This window comes from Schistocerca gregaria, chromosome 2 (genome assembly GCF_023897955.1).
Source record: "Schistocerca gregaria isolate iqSchGreg1 chromosome 2, iqSchGreg1.2, whole genome shotgun sequence".
NCBI classification, from domain to species: domain Eukaryota; kingdom Metazoa; phylum Arthropoda; class Insecta; order Orthoptera; family Acrididae; genus Schistocerca; species Schistocerca gregaria.
Window position 1 is genome coordinate 1,024,225,160 of NC_064921.1, and position 18,862 is coordinate 1,024,244,021.

The 18,862-nt window shown below is 38.1% G+C and overlaps 1 protein-coding gene across 5 annotated transcripts in view; it reads left to right on the plus strand.

Moving 5' to 3' along the window:
- Positions 1–18,862, plus strand: part of LOC126335531 (protein CLEC16A homolog) — a 232,100-nt gene that overhangs the window by 46,638 nt on the left and 166,600 nt on the right. For all 5 annotated transcript variants that reach the window (XM_049998900.1, XM_049998902.1, XM_049998903.1 and 2 more), the window contains exons 8-9: positions 1,083–1,230; positions 1,310–1,423. In XM_049998900.1, the coding sequence (XP_049854857.1) occupies positions 1,083–1,230; positions 1,310–1,423 (262 nt within the window). The remainder of the gene's footprint in view (positions 1–1,082; positions 1,231–1,309; positions 1,424–18,862) is intronic.

The following is an 18,862-nucleotide window of genomic DNA, read 5'->3' on the forward strand; positions in this document are numbered from 1 at the left end:
CAGTTCGTGTACCTGTTGGTGGGCAGCTGGGCAACCCTGGAACAGATGGTCAGTAGTGGGCAAGGAGATGAAGCGCAGGCACGAAGGCTGCTGGGGTATAGCTTATATGATTCTCCTACACTGGCCGAATACCTCCGGGCGGGATTGCCCAAATGGTTTGTGCATTCGCTTAATGTCTGTGGTAGGACCATCTGGTGGGTAGCTGTATTAGCTGCGCCTGCCTGCTAGTGAGTTGTGGGGCATCCATCAATACCCATGCCCTATGGGGCAGCCTTGTGACAGCCTCTACTAGATTTTCAACAGAGCTTCTCTTTTTAGCTTTCCACCCAGCTCCAACACAGAGGAACTAAGACCTTATTGGGGACATTTGCAATGTTCCTCAATTTAGATGAAAGATTTGCTCATGAGCTATAATTACTGAATATTACACTCACCTTTTTATTTCTTCATGACCATAAATACTAAAAAGCTTGGACTACTTTTCCTTTTTGGCTGAAAGCTAAAATGTATCGCAGTCTTTATGTTGTGCCTGTCTGCGACTTGATATCTTCTAGTAGCAGTCGATCCTCTTCATGACTTTATCGTATTTCATCACCCATCAATACCCACACCGTATGGGGCAGCCTTGTGACAGCCTCTACTAGATTTTCAACAGAGCTTCTCTTTTTAGCTTTCCACCCAGCTCCAACACAGAGGAACTAAGACCTTATTGGGGACATTTGCAATGTTCCTCAATTTAGATGAAAGATTTGCTCATGAGCTATAATTACTGAATATTACACTCACCTTTTTATTTCTTCATGACCATAAATACTAAAAAGCTTGGACTACTTTTCCTTTTTGGCTGAAAGCTAAAATGTATCACAGTCCTTATGTTGTGCCTGTCTGCGACTTGATATCTTCTAGTAGCAGTCGATCCTCTTCATGACTTTATCGTATTTCATGTTTCATGTCAACAGTAATTGACTTTCATTTACAGGGCTACTCGGAATTGATTGGGGAACAAGTAAGAAATAATTTTGCACACCTTCTATTCAACCATATATTGTTTCCAACTAATTTTTGTTTTCATCTGGAGACAGGTCACTGGAACGATAAAACCTGGGTTTGTTCCACCAACAGAGACACTGGAAAAATCTTTGGAAACAAGCGCACTTGATATTTCAAAGGAAAGTGATGCATCACCTGGTACTGATGCTGTATTGGGAACAAATTCCTGTCTTGAAAAAAGTAGGCAGTACTCCGATCTATATTGTCAATACTTTGTTTGTAGTGTATATATTTTAAGAACGTAAAACCTTGTTTTCAGAAACTACAGAACATCAAGAGAGCAATGACAATACATTGAGTGAGTATCCTGATGATGATTCTACTGACCTTAATGTCAACATAACAGATGAAGAAAAAGAGCGCTTGGCACTAGGTAAGGAACAGCAACATTATTTTTTTTCGTTTTTTTTTTTAATAACTGCACTTGAATTTAGTTGATCAGGAAAGAGTTGCACCAGTCACTATTTGCTACCATAAAGAATTTCAAGATGGAACTAATAAATAAAAATGAAGACAGGCAACCACTCACATAAAGTTTATTAATGTGTTACTTATGTTTACATGCCATACAACTGTCAGCTACAGGTCAAGTCACTGTTTAGCTTTTCAAATCTATTTTGTTAACTGTTACCAGTTTAGGATGTTTTCACACTCGTGTGGATGAGGTGCTAATTTAATTATATTATATGTAGCAAATAGAATTCCAGATGCTCTTCCTCCATATGTGTGTATTGCTCTTTGAAACACTTAGTTGGAACACAATAATTTGTCCCATCAAACAGGAACTTAAACTTAAAATGGATGTTGACATTATTGACTTTCACACCCTCTGAGAAAAAAGTATTGGTATGGAGTGATAAGCATAACTTCTATTAACTGTTGTAGGGCAACTCTAAGTATCTACATACTTTCTGTAGGTGGATGTGAAACAACCGACACTAAAGAATGAGTAAATAAATTTAGAAACCTAAGCATTGAATTTTTACAGCACGACCTCCTTCAATAATATACTTTGCAGTGACTGTGTTCTTTAAACATCTTGAATTTAAGTTGACATGGATAATATTCAAGAAAAGTTTATAGTACCATGTATGTTTGGTGATATTCAGTACTTGGTACATTATTTTTCATGTGTTTAACTGGCATAGTGACAAGCAGTCATAATATAATTGAACTGCAGAGCATATCTAACAAAGGTTTTTTTATTTTATTTTATTTTATTTATTTATTTATTTATTTATTTTGACTGATAGCTTGATTGTAATTCCGTGCACTGTGCAGATGAGTCACATGTACATCCTTTGGGACATGGTAGTGCTAGCTGTTGATTGTCTTGTCACCCATGCAGCACCGTATGTTTACCATGAAGGAGTTGCCGAGAGAATTGATGAAATTTGTAGCTTTTTGTTGGACTACATTAATTTTTTTTCTTTTTTCTTTTTAAAGAGCAAGATTGCAGCATCTGATACTGTTCAGTGACGCATGTCCTGTGCAAATTAGAAATCATACACTGGTACATTTTCAGCTTAATATATTTGATAATGATATATTGAAAACTATAACCCGCTATTTCCATGTTTGAGGATATTCCTACTAAATGGTTCAACAGAAGAACTGACAGAATATATCCAGTGGAAAAATACTGTGAACTTTTGAAAAAGAACTGTGTGTGAGGATGTTTCTGTGTCATTCAAGAAATGGTGGGCCCAGGCACTAGAAAAAATGTGTCTTGTTAGATGACACAGCAGGAAGTCTTATACCTAAGGAAAATAAAATTACTTTTCAGGTACATCTTAAGAAATAGAAATTCGTATGTTTTCCTCAGCGGTGAACGATTGTCAGAAGCAAGGGTATTGTCAGGAATGACCCAGGGAAGTGTGATAGAAATAATGTTATTTTCTATATACATAAATGATCTTGTGGACAGGGTGGGCAGCAACCTGCAATTGTTTGCTGATGATGCGGTGGTGTATAGCAAGGTGTTGAAGATGAGTGACTGTAGTATATGATCTGAGATGACTTAGACATAATTTCTAGTTGAAGTGATGGAATGACAACTAGATCTAAATCTAAGAAAATGTACGTTAATGCAGATGAGTAGAAAAAACAAATCTATAATGTTTGGGAACAGCATTAGTATTATCCTGCATGACATAGTCATGTCATATAAAAATCTGGGTATAACGTTGCAAAGCAGTATGAAAGGGAATGAGCATGTGAGGATTGTGGTAGGGGAGGTGAATGGTTAACTTTGGTTTATTGGGAAAATTTTAGGAAAGTGAAGTTCATCTACAAAGCAGTCTGCATATAGGACACTAGTGCAACCCATTCTTGAGTACTGCTTGAGTTTTTGGGATCCACAGTCACATCCTATCTTCTAGCAAATAATTTTTCCCTTTTACATATTTTTGCCTTATTTGTGTGGAATTCCCGTGTACATTATTTCCCTTTTTGTAGTGAAGAATATAAAAGATAGTAGGTGCGTGTATCCCGACTACTATATTTACTCGAATCTAAGCTGCACTTTTTTTACAGTTTATGTAATCCAAAAAACCACCTGTGGCTTAGAATCGTGTGCAAAGTAAGCGGAAATTCTGAAAAATGCTGGTAGGTGCCGCCACAACTAACTTCTGCTGTCGAATATATGTAGCGCTACACAGGCATACCTCTGTGTCGGTAAATAAATTAAAAGAAAAGGTGGAAGAATGTAAACATTATGCCATGTATTCTTTCGCGTTTGCTGCTGTCTCATTTAAATACTGTCTGCCTAATAAACTATGAAACTAGAGGGAGACAACAGAAAACGCGGAAGAATATACATATCATGTCATGTTTATATTCATATTATTCTTATGCTGAATAGTGATACAGTCAGAAATGAAGCACGGCAACTGACTAGATTTTTAAATCTAAGATGACTAATTTCTGTGCAGAATATAATGTACTAAAGAGGCGTCTGCGAAGATTTTCAAACGGAGAAAAATTTTCGCTTAACTCTCATTCAGAACATCCTCTAGCATACATAGTTTATTATTTGGTTCTTGTTGATCATTATCAAAGAAAGCAGCAGTGTTAGTAACAACAAATAGCAGTCTCTTGCCATTGTTTTGCTTATGAGATTTTTTTAAAATTGTAAGGCGCAGTAGCGCACACAAAAGCAAGCCATGCTGTGAGCGGTGACAGGTCGTAAAAGCTCATTATCAGAATTCAACAAACAATGCACAGTAAAATCATGTATTTTGAGCTTAGAGTGACGTAAACACCTATAACAAAGAGAATGTCACTTATCAGATCAAAGCAAAACAAGCAATTGATTCAAACCAGATGAAGCACATGAAAAAGGAAGGGTACCCGTATAAATACAGACGGAGTGCCTGAACATAGCAATGGCTACTTGATAAAGCTTAACTGTTAAGCTTATGAGTCAAACCAAACTACTGTAGCTGTATCTTCATCCATTCGACCTAAATTGTCTGTTGTTAGAATGGACCAACTTTGTTTTTATTTGGAGGTGCAGTCTAAAACTTTTCTCTCCTCTTGAATTTCGAGTCTCAAATTTCAGGTGTCCTTGATTTAGAGTATCATTTTTCAGGTGCGGCTTAGATTCGAGTAAATACGGTATGTCCTGGTTGCTCATATGTAACAGTCCTTTTGTGCCTATGCATCATTAATTATAAGAGCATAAATTTTCTCAAATTTGTTGAGATAAAGAATTTTTACTTCCATCATTGCCATAAGGAGTGACATGCTTACATTGTAAACTACAACCTCTTTACAACTTCATAGCTCAGATTTCTGGAAATTCAACATGTAAAGAATGTGAATGTAAGTCTATTATACTTAAACTATTTTGGAGAACACTTCCTCCTTCTGTTATCCCTAACTTCTTTTTTTTATATCTCTTGCCTGCTTTTCCTTGCTATGTTGTAAGTTACATATTAGAAAAATCCAATAAAATGCCTATTCCTACTGTATTCTTCCTAAGTTTGTTACTTAGTTTTTTATTGATAAAATTCGTGTGCTTTTCTAGAGATATACAGCTGCAGGACAATTTTCTCTCTGGACTCAAGCTTTACCTTTAATTATATGCTAGTCCATAACATGTTTCTTCACTTGTAGTCCATTTACTCCACAACATTCTTCTCCCTGTTTTGTGATGGGGCTAACGTATTTATTACTTCCAAATACATTTATAGGTTACAAGAACAAAGATATGATATGTGGGGAAAGGGGCTCCAGTGATAGAATAATTTGGATGAGTAAAAAGGAATAATAGAATAGGTACTCCAGTTGTAGAAGTAAGAAAAATAAAATTAAGAATGAGTGTGATAGGATCGAAGAAATAAAGAACACAGATCCCCAAAGACAGATTTCTATACCAACTCTGAACCTAGTGCTCATCAATCTGCATAATCTGCAAAGGTAGCAGATTCTCCTGAGGACTTGGATTTCTTTAACATATTCATATTGCATAATATAGTGTATTTACTATGTGACATGCTCCAGTTTTTGTACTACTATGGTATTACTGCTGCTGCTCCAATGATAATGTTTAACTCACTCATCCCAGCTGATTCATTAGAAATGAATGAACGATTCACTTTGTTAGTAACATAATCTAAAATTTAAATAAGGATAGAAGCTGAAGTAATGATGAAAATTTTGTGCCAAAGCTGGGACTTGAACCCAGGTCTCCTGCTTCCTAGGCGAAATGTGCCACATCCTAGCATTGTGGCTAACAGAGCTGTACAGAATACTCTAGTCCAGTCCCCTCCCTAACACAAACTTTAGTTCATACCTCAGCCCATCGTGATGTTTCCCCTTTTCAAATTGTCAGTATTGCTGAAGCTCTCCGATATTGGAGTTGCACCTCGGCTTTGTATGTAATGGGGAAATCCTCCCTGTTCCTCAGGCATAGGTGATCTACTGATTTGATGGAAATACATTTTCCTTGAGACATATTCAGTCTCAATTTTATTTTTGCTGAGGATAGAAAAGGGGGAAACAAGATGGGTTGCAGTGTGAATTGAAGTTTATGTTAGGGAGGGGATTGGACAAGGGCATTCTGTGCAGAAATCTGCCTAGTAAGCAGGAGACTCTGGTTCAATTTCTGCCCTTGACACAAATTTTGATTCATTACTTCAGCTTCTGTCTACATTTACATCTGCATAGATACTCCACAATCCACTGTATGTCATGTGGCAGAGGGTACTCCATACCACTACTGAGATTCTCCTTTCCTGGTCCACTCACAGATAGAGTGTGGGGAAAATGGCTGTCTACATGCCTCTTTATGAGCCCTAATTTCTCACATCTTATCTTCGTGATCCTTATGTGCAGTGTATGATGAAGGCAGCAGAATTGTTCAACAGTCATCTTCAGATGCTGGTTCTCTAAATTTTGTGAATAGTGTTCCTCAAAAAGAATGTTGTCTTCCCTCCAGGAATTCCCATTTGAGTTCTGGAAGCATGTCCATAACACTTGTGTGTAGTTAGAACATACCAGCATCAAGTGTAGCAGCCTTCCACGGAATGGCTGGAAGCATCCCAAAAGTTCAAGAAGTACTCAAGAATAGGTCGTGCTGTGTTGTATCTGCAATCTCCTTTGCGTATGGACCACCCTTTCCCAGAATTCTCCCAATAAACCAAAGTCAACCATTCATCTTCCCTACCGCAATTGTGACGTGCTCATTTCAACTTATATAGCTTTTTGCAATATTATGTCCCGATATTTAAATGACATGTCTGTCAGGAGGGACACTACTACATTATGAGTTAATTTTTCCTTCTCGTCCCCATTACCGTACTACTTTTTTTTTTTTTTGAGTTAGTTGCCATTCTGACACCAACTAGAAATTTTGTCTACGTCGTCTTGCGTCCTCCTACAGTCACTCAACTTCAGCTCCTTCCCCTGTACCACAGCATCATCAGCAAACAATAACAGATTGCTGCCCACCCTACCCTCCAAATGAAATATGCTCACTATTTTTATATACATGAATTTAGAATATTTCATGACAGTACTCACTTTTCCGTGGATGTTTATAAGGTGAAATTTGACTTTTTTGTGTTGGCTTCAGTCGTCTAGTGAAAGTATGATTCTATAATGCTGTTTCGCCGGCCTCGGAAATGTCCTGGTTCAATGCGTTTGCCTCATTTTTGGTGCTTCAAATACCATTTTTCCGAATTTGCTTCCTTCTTGATGTTTATATAAAAAGGTAGTAGAATAACTCATTTTTGCTGGTCACTTGCAAATTATTATAACGGGGAACTGTACATTGTTCCACTAACACACACCGAGTGTTCACTGCCGACTGACTATGGGCAAAGACGACTCCAGCATCAAAGACATTTCACACAACACAAAAGCTTCCACTTGTAACCAGTCTCTTTGATATTATTTGTCACATTTACTAATATTAATCAATATGCTGTCACTCTTGAACTTATAAGCAAATTAGCATAAAATAAGGCAAATTACAATTCACAAAAAATATTCTGACAAATATATAAGAAAACATTTACAACTTCCCTCATTAAATTTGGTATTGACAAATCTTGTAGAAAATAACACATCTCCCAGATCCTTTACAAAATCATTTCTGTATATAGAGAGATTCTATCACACTTCCCTGGGGCACTCTTGATGATACCCTCGTCTTAAATGATCACTTGCCATCGTCTAGGACAACATATTGGGTACTATAACTTAAAGAGTGTTTGAGCCACTCAATATCTGGGAACTCATTCCATGTGCTTGTACCTTCTTTATCAGCCTGCAATGGGGCGCCATGTCAAATACTTTCCAGAAATCTAGAAATATGGAATCTGTCTGTAGCACTTCATCCGTGGCTCACAGACCATATCGTAAGAGAAAAGGGCAAGTTGAGTTTCACAAGAGCTGTGCTTTCTAAAACCACACTGGTTCATGGACGTAAGATTCTCAGTCTCAAGAGAATTTATTATGTTCAAACTCAGAATATATTCAAGAATTCTGTAGCAAATTGATGTGAAGGATATTGGTCTATAATTTTGTGGGTCTGTTCCTGTACTCTTCTTATGTACAGCAGTCACCTGTGATTTTCCCAGTTGCTTGGGACTTCAAGCTGGAAAGCAGAGTCACGATAAATGCAAGCTAAGTAAGGGGCCATTGCCTTAGAATTCTCTTAGTAAAAACAAATTGGGATTCCATCCTGACGTGGTGACATTTGTTTGTAACTCTTTCAGTTGTTTCTGTGTGCCAGGGATCCATATTACTGTGTCGTCCATATGGGAGTCAGTTCAGTGGTCAAATGACAGTATGTTTGTATGATTCTTCTGCGTGAATGATTTCCTGAATGCGAAATTTAAAATGTACTCTTGTTCTGCTGCCTTCAGTTGCCACACCAGACAAGTCAACAAGTGACTGGATGGAAGCCTTAGACCCACTTAGTGATTTTACGTAGGACCACAATATTCTCGGGTACTATGCCACATTTTTCTACAAGATATGGCAAAGTTAGTAGTTGTATATTTTGTGTATAGATCTTTTCATAGATGCACGAAGTTTACAATCTGCTTAAATTTCGTTCATAATTTCTGTACGTCCATCTTACTGGAACTAAGTGATATCAGTTAACTGTCTAAGAGAGATACTAATAACTTCTTATATGCTCTTTCTAGCAGAGATACTATAACATCCCAGCTCCTCCACCAAATTATAAAATTTCAGCTCCTCAACACCAAATTAAAACGTTACATTAGGAGGTGTCTGCTTCGTGCAAAAGGTCTTGAGTTCATATTGACGACAACAAGTAATTCTTCATTACAGACGTTTATTTACAAACAGAACTGACAGACTTCACAGACTCAACAACTGACTCTACGAGCTAACCGCACTGCATCTCCGAACTGGCAACTGACAACTCCTAGGTGTATTAATATCTTTCCAAACAATGAGAGTCTTTGACAATGTTTTGTTTACAATACGATAGCAATTCACGACTTAAAACTAAATTAGACATTACAGAATTTTAGTACAGATTAAAGTAAGTAAAAGGATCAGTACATATAAATTCATACAAGCATAATTTCCAAATAGATTTTATAACATTTTTCTACCAGCTTCTGGATAACCTTCAGCAGATTTGTACCGATGTTAGCAGAAATATCTTGACATTTGATTCTGGATATTTCTTGAGTGATTTAGAACAACTATTTATATGTAAAATGATTAAAATCGTGTTTCAAAACGTAAATAAATCTTTTTAGCAATATTTCTTGATACAAATCGTCTTTCGAAATTAGGTTATGAAACAGTTTTCACAAGTTTTCGTATTTTTTGCGATCACAATATAGAATTTCTCCATAGAAAGTTCCAGAAGTGTGCATTAAACGTTCATTTACAGACTTTCTCTTTAGCTGGTGAGTTTTTTAAAAGTATCTTGTCCATATTATACGAAATAATTTAGCTCAAAACTGATAATTTATACAATTAATCAGAGCTACTGCAAACAGTAAGTCTTTCTTTTACAAAATGAAATATAATTACAAAATTGAATGAAAATAGGTTACTAACACTAATATATATTTACATTAATTCTATTTTTGTTCTTTCTGTGCAAAATGTCCTAATATTGACACAGTACAATATTTAAACATCACCAAAGTTTCCCTTTACATTTTGCATATCTGTATCGACATCCCCTAAAAGTCTACAGTATCAAATACTTCAATATGTCCCAATATGTTCTGTAATGTTACAATACTCTTCTAACCTTTTTAACTGATTTATAACTTTCATAGCCATAGTTGCTATAATGACAACAAGATTGCTAATCCTTGTTTCTATATTGAAATTGTCGATAAGGTCCGGCCTATTTGCAGCTACAAAGTCTAAGATATTTCCATTGCGTGTGGTCTGTTGAACTAGCTGCTCAAGACAGTTTTCAGAAAGCATGTTCAAAAGTGCTTTGCATCACTCTCTGTATCCCGTGCAGTGAATCCATAGATGTGCCCAGTCTATACTTGACAGGTTAAAGTTTCCTCCAACTAATATTGCATAATTTTGATATTTGCGCACTAATGACTGTAGATTTTCTTTGAATGTCTCTACAATTGGCACAGCCAAAATGAGTGGCCATTAAAAACCTCCAACAATTAACTTGGTTTCACCTAGACCTATTATATCCAGCCACATAAATTTACTGCTGTGTCCTCTAATCTGTCTTTCCAGTATCTGTTCCACGACTTGTTAACTATCTCAGATATTTCCATTTCGGGTTGTAGCCAGCTCCCACTTCAGAGAATAATTTGAGGGTTAGAACTTTCCTGGAGGACAGTAAATTTAGTAACTTGGTTCCAAATACTTTAACAATTTACTGATAATATTTTGACAGTCGAAGAGTCTTAACTCTGAATTTGGGTTGACTTCCCCTGCTGCATATCAGCTGGCAAATGTTCATCAGAATACCCTTACGGAAGATAAAATTGAGACTGGGTATGTCTCTAGGAAAATGTATTTACATCAGATCAAGTAATCTAAAATGTCTCCATTAGCTATAACTGAGCATTGAATAAAACTTAATACAGGTATAAAGCCTTCATTAGTTATCAAAAAGTTACATTAATAATTAATAAAGTAACAAATATAACTAAATGTATTTGTACCATCACTTACTTTGATAGCCAGTTTCAATAATGAATATCAGGTTTGAAACACAGCAGTGCTTTAGCACCTGTGAGTAATTTGTTCAATGTTAGGCTCATGCTCTTCTTCTGAACCAGCAATTATATTTAATGTTCAGCTTTGTGCTAGAACAGATGAAAATGAACGAACATCTAATAACATTCTTTAAGTTATATAAATAAGTAAAGGTTTTGCATCTCTTTCATTTACAAACAAATAAACAAAAAGAAACAAAATTTGTTCCTGTCAGTCATTGAAGTAAATATAATCATGTAATTAAAGTGCACAAAATAAATAAATAAAATCAGTTCTTTTGCCCAGCTTTGTGACTGGAGTCTCCCCTGACTCGTGGCTCTGGGTGACTTTCCTGAAATCTACCCCTTTTCCTATATCACTCCAGTCCTTTACCTTCACCCCTCTTCCTTCCCCTTCAATCGCTTCTGCCTTAAGTAGGAACCACTGGCTCAGAAAGCCTGCCAATTACTACCGTCTTTTATGTGTGTGTTCTGCTGCGGCTTGTTTTACCTATCCAAGTAAATAATTTCTGTTAATTATGATGTTTCTTCTTGGAAAGTATTGTGCATTTATGTAACTTAGAATATGTGATGCAGCAGAAAATTCTGTACTAATTAACTTGCCTTCTTTCATCAATGATAAATAATATAACTGCATACTTCATAATGCAATTATTATGCCAGTTTTAACTGTGGAAAACCATAAAGTACACATACTTGTCACCATCAATCTTAAAATAGCTGCACCAGAAATTGTAAGTCCAGAAACACATGCAGGTATGAATACGTGTGGGGTATGAAACATTGCGGCTACTCTGGAGCATTAGTTCAGAATTAATTTCTTTAAGTTCTTAGTGTATTTTTCTTGTTTACCCAACAATGGACAACAATACCAGTGTGGCTGCATTGGCTGTTCTCTCTTTGTGTTGACTTCTTCTTTAAAATGCAACTCCTCGTTGCATGACGATGTGGAGATCAGCACATAGCTTGGTAGGAGAATGGAAGCTTGCGATTTCTGCACATTATAACTTTTAATTAATACAATATTTGGAGAATGCAAGTGCATACATCTTTATTGCACCAGCTCAAGAGACCAACAAACACTGAGCTTGGTGAACAAAAAGAATTGAAGTACATTATATAATTGACAGTAGTATAGCTTTCAGTTTCCTGTCATCGTAATCAGATATGATCTCCCTAAGATATCTTTGTCACTCAGGGATGGTGTGAATAAGAGTCATTACAGATATTAAGAATGTAGGAAAAGACAGATTGCTGCTTAGTATATAGAAAACCCATCAAGTTGCAGACAGGCACAATTATTTTTTAGACACATACAGCTTTTGGCCATAGCCTTCATCAGTAAAAGACAGACGTGTGCGCACACACCCACCCACCCACCCACACACACACACACACACACACACACACACACACACACACTCACACTCTCTCTCTCTCTCTCTCTCTCTCTCTCTCTCTCTCTCTCTCTCTCTCTCTCTCTGCCATCTCCATCATCTCATGCTGGAATGCATTCCGGCCTGAGATGTTCCCATCCCCCTCCCCATGCTCTGCAAGTGTGATGTTTTCTGGGTTTCTCTGGCTTGTAAACATACAATGAAAATCTTACATAACTAAAACTTACATCCTAATAAGGCATTGCACATGAAACAGGCCAAATGAAATCTTTCCTTAATACTAAACATCAGTTGTAATAAGTACCGTATTTACTCGAATCTAAGCCGCACTTTTTTTCTGGTTTTTGTAATCCAAAAAACCGCCTGCGGCTTAGAATCGAGTGCAAAGCAAGCGGAAGTTCTGAAAAATGTTGGTAGGTGCCGCCACAACTAACTTGTGCCGTTGAATCAGGCATGCTTTGTAGGCACAAAGATAAATACTGGCGCCAAAACCACTGCGTCAGTTAAAAAAAAAAAAGTTTGAAGAAGAGTTTTTTTTCTCCGCCCCAAGTTTGGACCACTGCATTGTCATACATTATCCAACGAAGTAAATACAAATTCTGTATTGTTCATCTTCGAATGTAGCAGAATTTCAGTGTACTACGAAAATCCGACTGGCAAGACTGGGATGTTTGTCAATATTGCCAACTCTACGTTCTGAATTTTTTCCTACCTGTGAGAAGAGATGGTTGCTAATAGGAACCTGATGAAATATGAATCACATACAGTATTCTCTTCACCATAAGAATAATACGAATATAAAATTTTTGCCATGTATTCTTTCGTGTTTGCTGCTATCTCATTTAAATCCTGGCTGCCTAATAAACTACGAAAGTAGAGTGAGACAACAGCAAACGCAGAAGAATATACGAATCATGTCATGTTTATATTCGTATTATTCTTATGCCTAATAGTGAGACAGTCAGAAATGAAGCACGGCAACTGACTAGATTTTTAAATCTAATATGACTCAAATTTCTGTGCAGAATTTGATGTACTAAAGAAGCGGCCGCAAAGATTTTCAAACGGAGAAAAATTTTCGCCTAACTCTCGTTCAGAACATGTTCTATCGTACGCAGACTATTATTTGATTCTTGTTGATCATTATCAAAGAAAGCAGCAGTGTAAGTAACAAAAAGTAGCAGTCTCTTGCCTTTGTATCGCTAATGACACGATTACTCTCTCTCTCTCTCTTTTTTTTTAATTGTAAGCGGCGGTAGCGCGCAAAGAAGCAAGCCATGCCACGAGCGGCGACAGGTCGTAAACACGCACTATCAGAATCCGACAAACAATGCATGACACAGTACAGTAATGCATTTTCAGCTTAGAGTGACGTAAACACCTATAACAAAGAAAACGGCACTTATCAGATTAAAGCAAAATCAGCAATCGATTCAAACAAGAAGAAGCACATGAAAAAGGAAGGGTACCCATATAAATACGGACGGAGCGCCTGACGCATAGCAATGGCTACCTGGTAAAGCTTAACTGCTAAGCTTATGACTCCAACCAATTCGTCATTCATTTGACCTAAATTGTGTCTCATATTACAATGGACCAACTTTGTTTCGATTTGGAGGTGCTGCCTAAAACTCTTCTCTCTCCTTGAATTTCGAGTCTCAAATCTCAGGTGTGGCTTAGATTCGGGAAATTTTTTTTTCCTCTATTTCGAGCCTCATTTTTTAGGTGCATCTTAGATTCGAGTGCGCCTTAGATTCGAGTAAATAAGGTATGTTCAAGTGGACAGTATATCATCTCCTGTTTACACTTACATTCATTGCTCCAAGATGTGCTTGACCAGTGTCAGATTCTGTTTAGTGCACAAATTCATGTAAATATTTGTATGGGTAGATCCATTTTCCTTAGAACTGTTTAAGTGTGCAAACTTACAGGCTCCTGGGTGAGGGATCTTTGACATAACAAATGGCCCTGGGTGCAGCAGTTGCCACTTGCGATTCAACTTATCTTCCTTTGTCAATTTTTGATGAGTCCTGAGGGGTACCTGTTGTCCTACATGGTACTATACAGTGTCTCCTAATTTCTTATCATACAATTGTTATCTGTTTTCCACCTTTTCTTCAATGCCTAAGATGTTGGCATTCAGAAGAGCTTCTTTAATGTGGTCAAAATCAGTTTGACATTGCCCAGTCCATAACCAGGGGTTGTTCTTCCATAGAAGGTTTAATAGAAAATCACTATTTAAAAGCTGCTATGGTATAAGCTCTCTGAAGAAAGATACCAATCCAAGACATCCCTTCAAACTGTTTCTTATGTACAGGGCAGTGTCTAATGGCATTGAGCTTCTTAGAGTCTGGAAGTACACCTTGAGGTGACATTGTATATCCGAGGAATTTAACCATTTACTTACTGAAATGTGAGTTCATTAGGTTGGCTGTGACTCTGTATTCTGAAAACCTATACAGGACTTGAGCCAAGAACCTTAAGTGTTCTGACCACATGAGGGTAGCGGTCATTAAATCATGAACATACACCATGATTCTACTCAACAATTCAGGTCCTAATACTCGGTCAAAAGTGAAAATAAATATGCTCGCACTGACGTTTCCAAAAGGGATAACACAGAACTCATAGCTTCTGCCCCACATACAGAGGCACTGTACTTATGGCCATCGTCTTTGGTGCAATTTGCTAGTACGAGCCTGGAGATCTGTTATGTTGAGTTACTTAACATTATGGAATTTTAGAAACTGTTCTTCCAGTTTGTCAGGCCATGTCCTTACAGGCATAATAATTTTATTTATTCCCTGTACATTGAGCACAAGGCAGACTCTACCATCTGATTTGCTAATGACCAAAATGGGGCTACAGTATGGAGATAAGGTTGGTTGTATTATTTCCCAGTTCAGCATTGTATTAATCTCTTTCCTCACCGCCTCCTTGGCCTATGAAATTGGGTAAGACAAAAAGCAGAAGGTTTCTTGTGGATACACTTCCACTTTGTATTCACCTCCACATTGTATTGGTATCCTTTGATTATGCCAGTTTGATTGTCCCGGGTTGCTATTCAAAATGTAATTTTGATTACTTATTATAGACAGGTGGCGGCAGATTATTTTGTTGCATAGTTGCATTCTACCTGTGCCAGGTGCTGTTCAGGTCACTGTCCCCGGTTGGCAGCACATTGTATGCTTGCTGACTGTAACCTCGCTATCCATTAAATCCTGGCCAATTGAAATTCTATCCTTGTTTATTTTTATATCCTTGCTTGAATTTTTGTCTGTTCCCATTGCCAGATTGGTTTCTGTTGGTATTGTTGCAAGTGGGGTATGGTTGTTATTGCCATTCTCTCTGTGTTGTGTGTTAGTTTGTGTGGGGTCTGCCTGTGCACTCTCTCTTTGTGGTTGTGCAGGTCTCAGTGGAATGACCCAGTGTATAAACTACCACGAAGTGTATCTTCTGGGCTTCGGTCCAGTTTCTGGGCAAAACGTTCCGGGTCTTATGAACACAACTGGGTTTGTTTGCTTACCTGCAGAATTAAAAGTTGGACATTGCCTGTGTCGTAATAATCCTTTATCCACGAACAAAGTAGAAAAGCTTGCAGCACTGTCCGTTGCCAGTGTGGCATTGTTTTGATATATTGGATTGTATTCCAACTATCTTTGCACTACAGGGAGAGAAGTCGACAGCGCCTACTGCATGTTATAGCTGTGATCAGCTGTGATCTACACTGCAGAGCCAAAGAAACTGGTACTCCTGCCTCATATCATATAGCCCCCCCCCCCCCCCCCCCCCACACACACACACACACACTCCCAATGAGCATGCAGAAGTGCAGCAACACAATGTGGCATGGACTCAACTAATGACTGAATTAGTGCTGGAGGTAATTGAGACCAGGATTCCTGCAGGGCTGTCCATAAATCTGTAAGAGTACGAGGGGTTGGAGATCTCTTCTGAAGAGCATGTTGCAAAGAATTCCACAAATGCTCAATAGTGTTCATGTCTGGGGAGTTTGGGGGCCAGCATAAGTGATTATACTCAGAAGAGTCTTCCTGTAGCAATTCTGGATATGTGGGGTGTCACACTGCCCTGTTGGAAGTGCCCAAGTCCAGTCATATCTAGGCGCATCAGGGGTCCCATATCACTCCAACTGCACACCCCACACCATTACAGTTCATCCACCAGCTTGAACAGTCCGCCATTGACATGCAGTGTCCATGGATTCATGAGGTTGTCTCCATACCTGTACACATCCATCCACTTGATATGACTTGAAACGGGAGTTGTCAAACCAGGCAACATGTTTCCAGTCATCAACAGTCCAATGTTGGTGTTGACAGGCCCAGGTAAGGGTACGCAAGTGGATCTTCAGATCCGGAAGCCCATGTTGATAGTGTTTCAGTGAATGGTTCACACGCTGACACTTGTTGATGGCCCAGCTTTGAAAACTGCAGAAGAGTTGCACTTCTGTCATTTTAAGTGTTTCTTTTGAGTCATCGTTGGTTCTGTTCTTGCAGGATCTTTTTCCAGCTGCAGCAATGTCAGAGATTTGACGCTTTACTGGATTCCTGATATTCACAGTAAGCTTGCAAAATGGTCGTATACGAAAATTCCCACTTCATAACTACCTCGTAAATGCTGTGTCCTGTAGCTCGTGTGCCAACTATAGCACCACATTCAAACTCGCTTAACTCTTGATAACCTGCCACTGTAGCAGCAGTAACTGATCTAACAACTGCATCAGACACTTGTTGACTTTCATAAGCATTGCCGACCGCAGCGCCATATTCTGCCTGTTTACATATCTCTGTATTTGAATACGCACGCCTATACCATTTTCTTTAATGCTTCAGCGTATTTCACGTGACAGGTTAGGGTTCAAGTGTGGATAGATGTTTGGATTATCTGTTGTGCCTGTTGACACATGATAGCTTGGGGTTGGATGTTCCCTTTCCTTTTCAGTGTTACGAATGATGTTAGTCCACGATTTTTCCTCCGCTGCTTTCGACTGCTGATCTGTTTTTTTTCCTCCACTGCTTTCAACTGCTGATCTGTTTCAGCTCTTAGTTCTGCCTTCTCTACCTTCATCGCTTCCTTGATCACATCCACATAACCCTTGTGTTCCTAGATTACCTTCTGCACCAGAGTACTGCCTTGGTCTAGCTTATCAGCCTTGGCTCCATCCTCCATTTCCTTAGTGTCTTTATGTATTCTTTCGGGCTCCTTTCTCAGAAACTGAGTATTTAAACTTATGTCACCTAACTGCAATGACAGGTCATGCACCTGTTCAGGTAGACCTTTGTAGGCTGTTTGCAACCCATCAATGGTACCTGCGATTGTATTTATTTTCTAGCACAATTGTGACTGCTCTTGCTGCATTTTTGTCTGAGCCTCAGATGCCTCCTTAACCTTTTCCACAAACTGTTCTCATGTCTCATCTGCTGATGACACTTTTTGTCTTAAATTACTTACAACTTGTGACAAATCAGTGAGCAATTGTGCTTTTAGATCTTTCCCTATACTTACAAGCATATCCCATAATTGATTTGAAAAATCAGCATGCAAATCCTTCACTAAGTCATTGAAAGCATAAAGAGTTTGTTTTTGCTGTTCAAGTAATTGTTTTTGTGTATCTGTCTGTTGTTCTGTAAAATCATTAAATTTTTTTGTAGATGCTTTGCTTAAGTGTGTGATTTTGCCCATTAAATTTTTCATTTTGTTGTTTTGAAAAGTCAGTGAAACCTTGCTTAAATAACTGTTATAACATTTGCATCTTGATCAGAATTTCTGGTGTGTGCAATAATGTTTGCATTAGGTGTAAGTGTGGAAGGCAAAGAGTGATTTAATAAGTCTACACTGTTGCACTTTACATTTTCACTAGGGGAAAAAAACACTCCCTGGAGAAAGCTCTGACGCTGTCTCATCTACTGTCATCATCATATCTTGAATGATGACATTACTGTCATCTATGTCCACTTAATTGAAAAATATAATTGGTTCTTGTCACTGCAATCAACATTTTCGGTTTTGATTTCAGTTGTAGCCATGTCCATATTGGCAACGTCTCTGCCATCCTGCACTGATATAAGCGTACCTCCCTACCATATCTTTGTTGCACGGGGATGGCATGAATAACAATAATTACAAATTTATTTGCATGTGTAGGCCATTTAAAGATCTTACACACATCGTGTTGGTCAGCTGCTGTGAAGATGATCTCGTATGTGACTGTTACAGACGTAGGGACAAAAATCTTCCCTTTTATAGATGTACTGTATCTTCAGTCCCTTCTTGACACTTATTTCAACACGCAAATATTTGTCATTTTTGACCTGGTTGATATGGTTAACTACTATCATTTATGCCTTGTTGTTGTTGTGGTCTTCAGTCCTGAGACTGGTTTGATGCAGCTCTCCATGCTACTCTATCCTGTGCAAGCTTCTTCATCTCCCAGTACCTACTGCAACCTACATCCTTCTGAATCTACTTGCTGAATTCATCTCTTGGTCTCCCTCTACGATTTTTACCCCTTACGCTGCCCTCCAATGCTAAATTTGTGATCCCTCGATGCCTCAGAACATGTCCTACCAACCGATCCCTTCTCCTAGTCAAGTTTTGCCACAAACTTCTCTTCTCCCCAATCCTATTCAACACCTCTTCATTAGTTATGTGATCTATCCATCTAATCTTCAGCATTCTTCTGTAGCACCACAT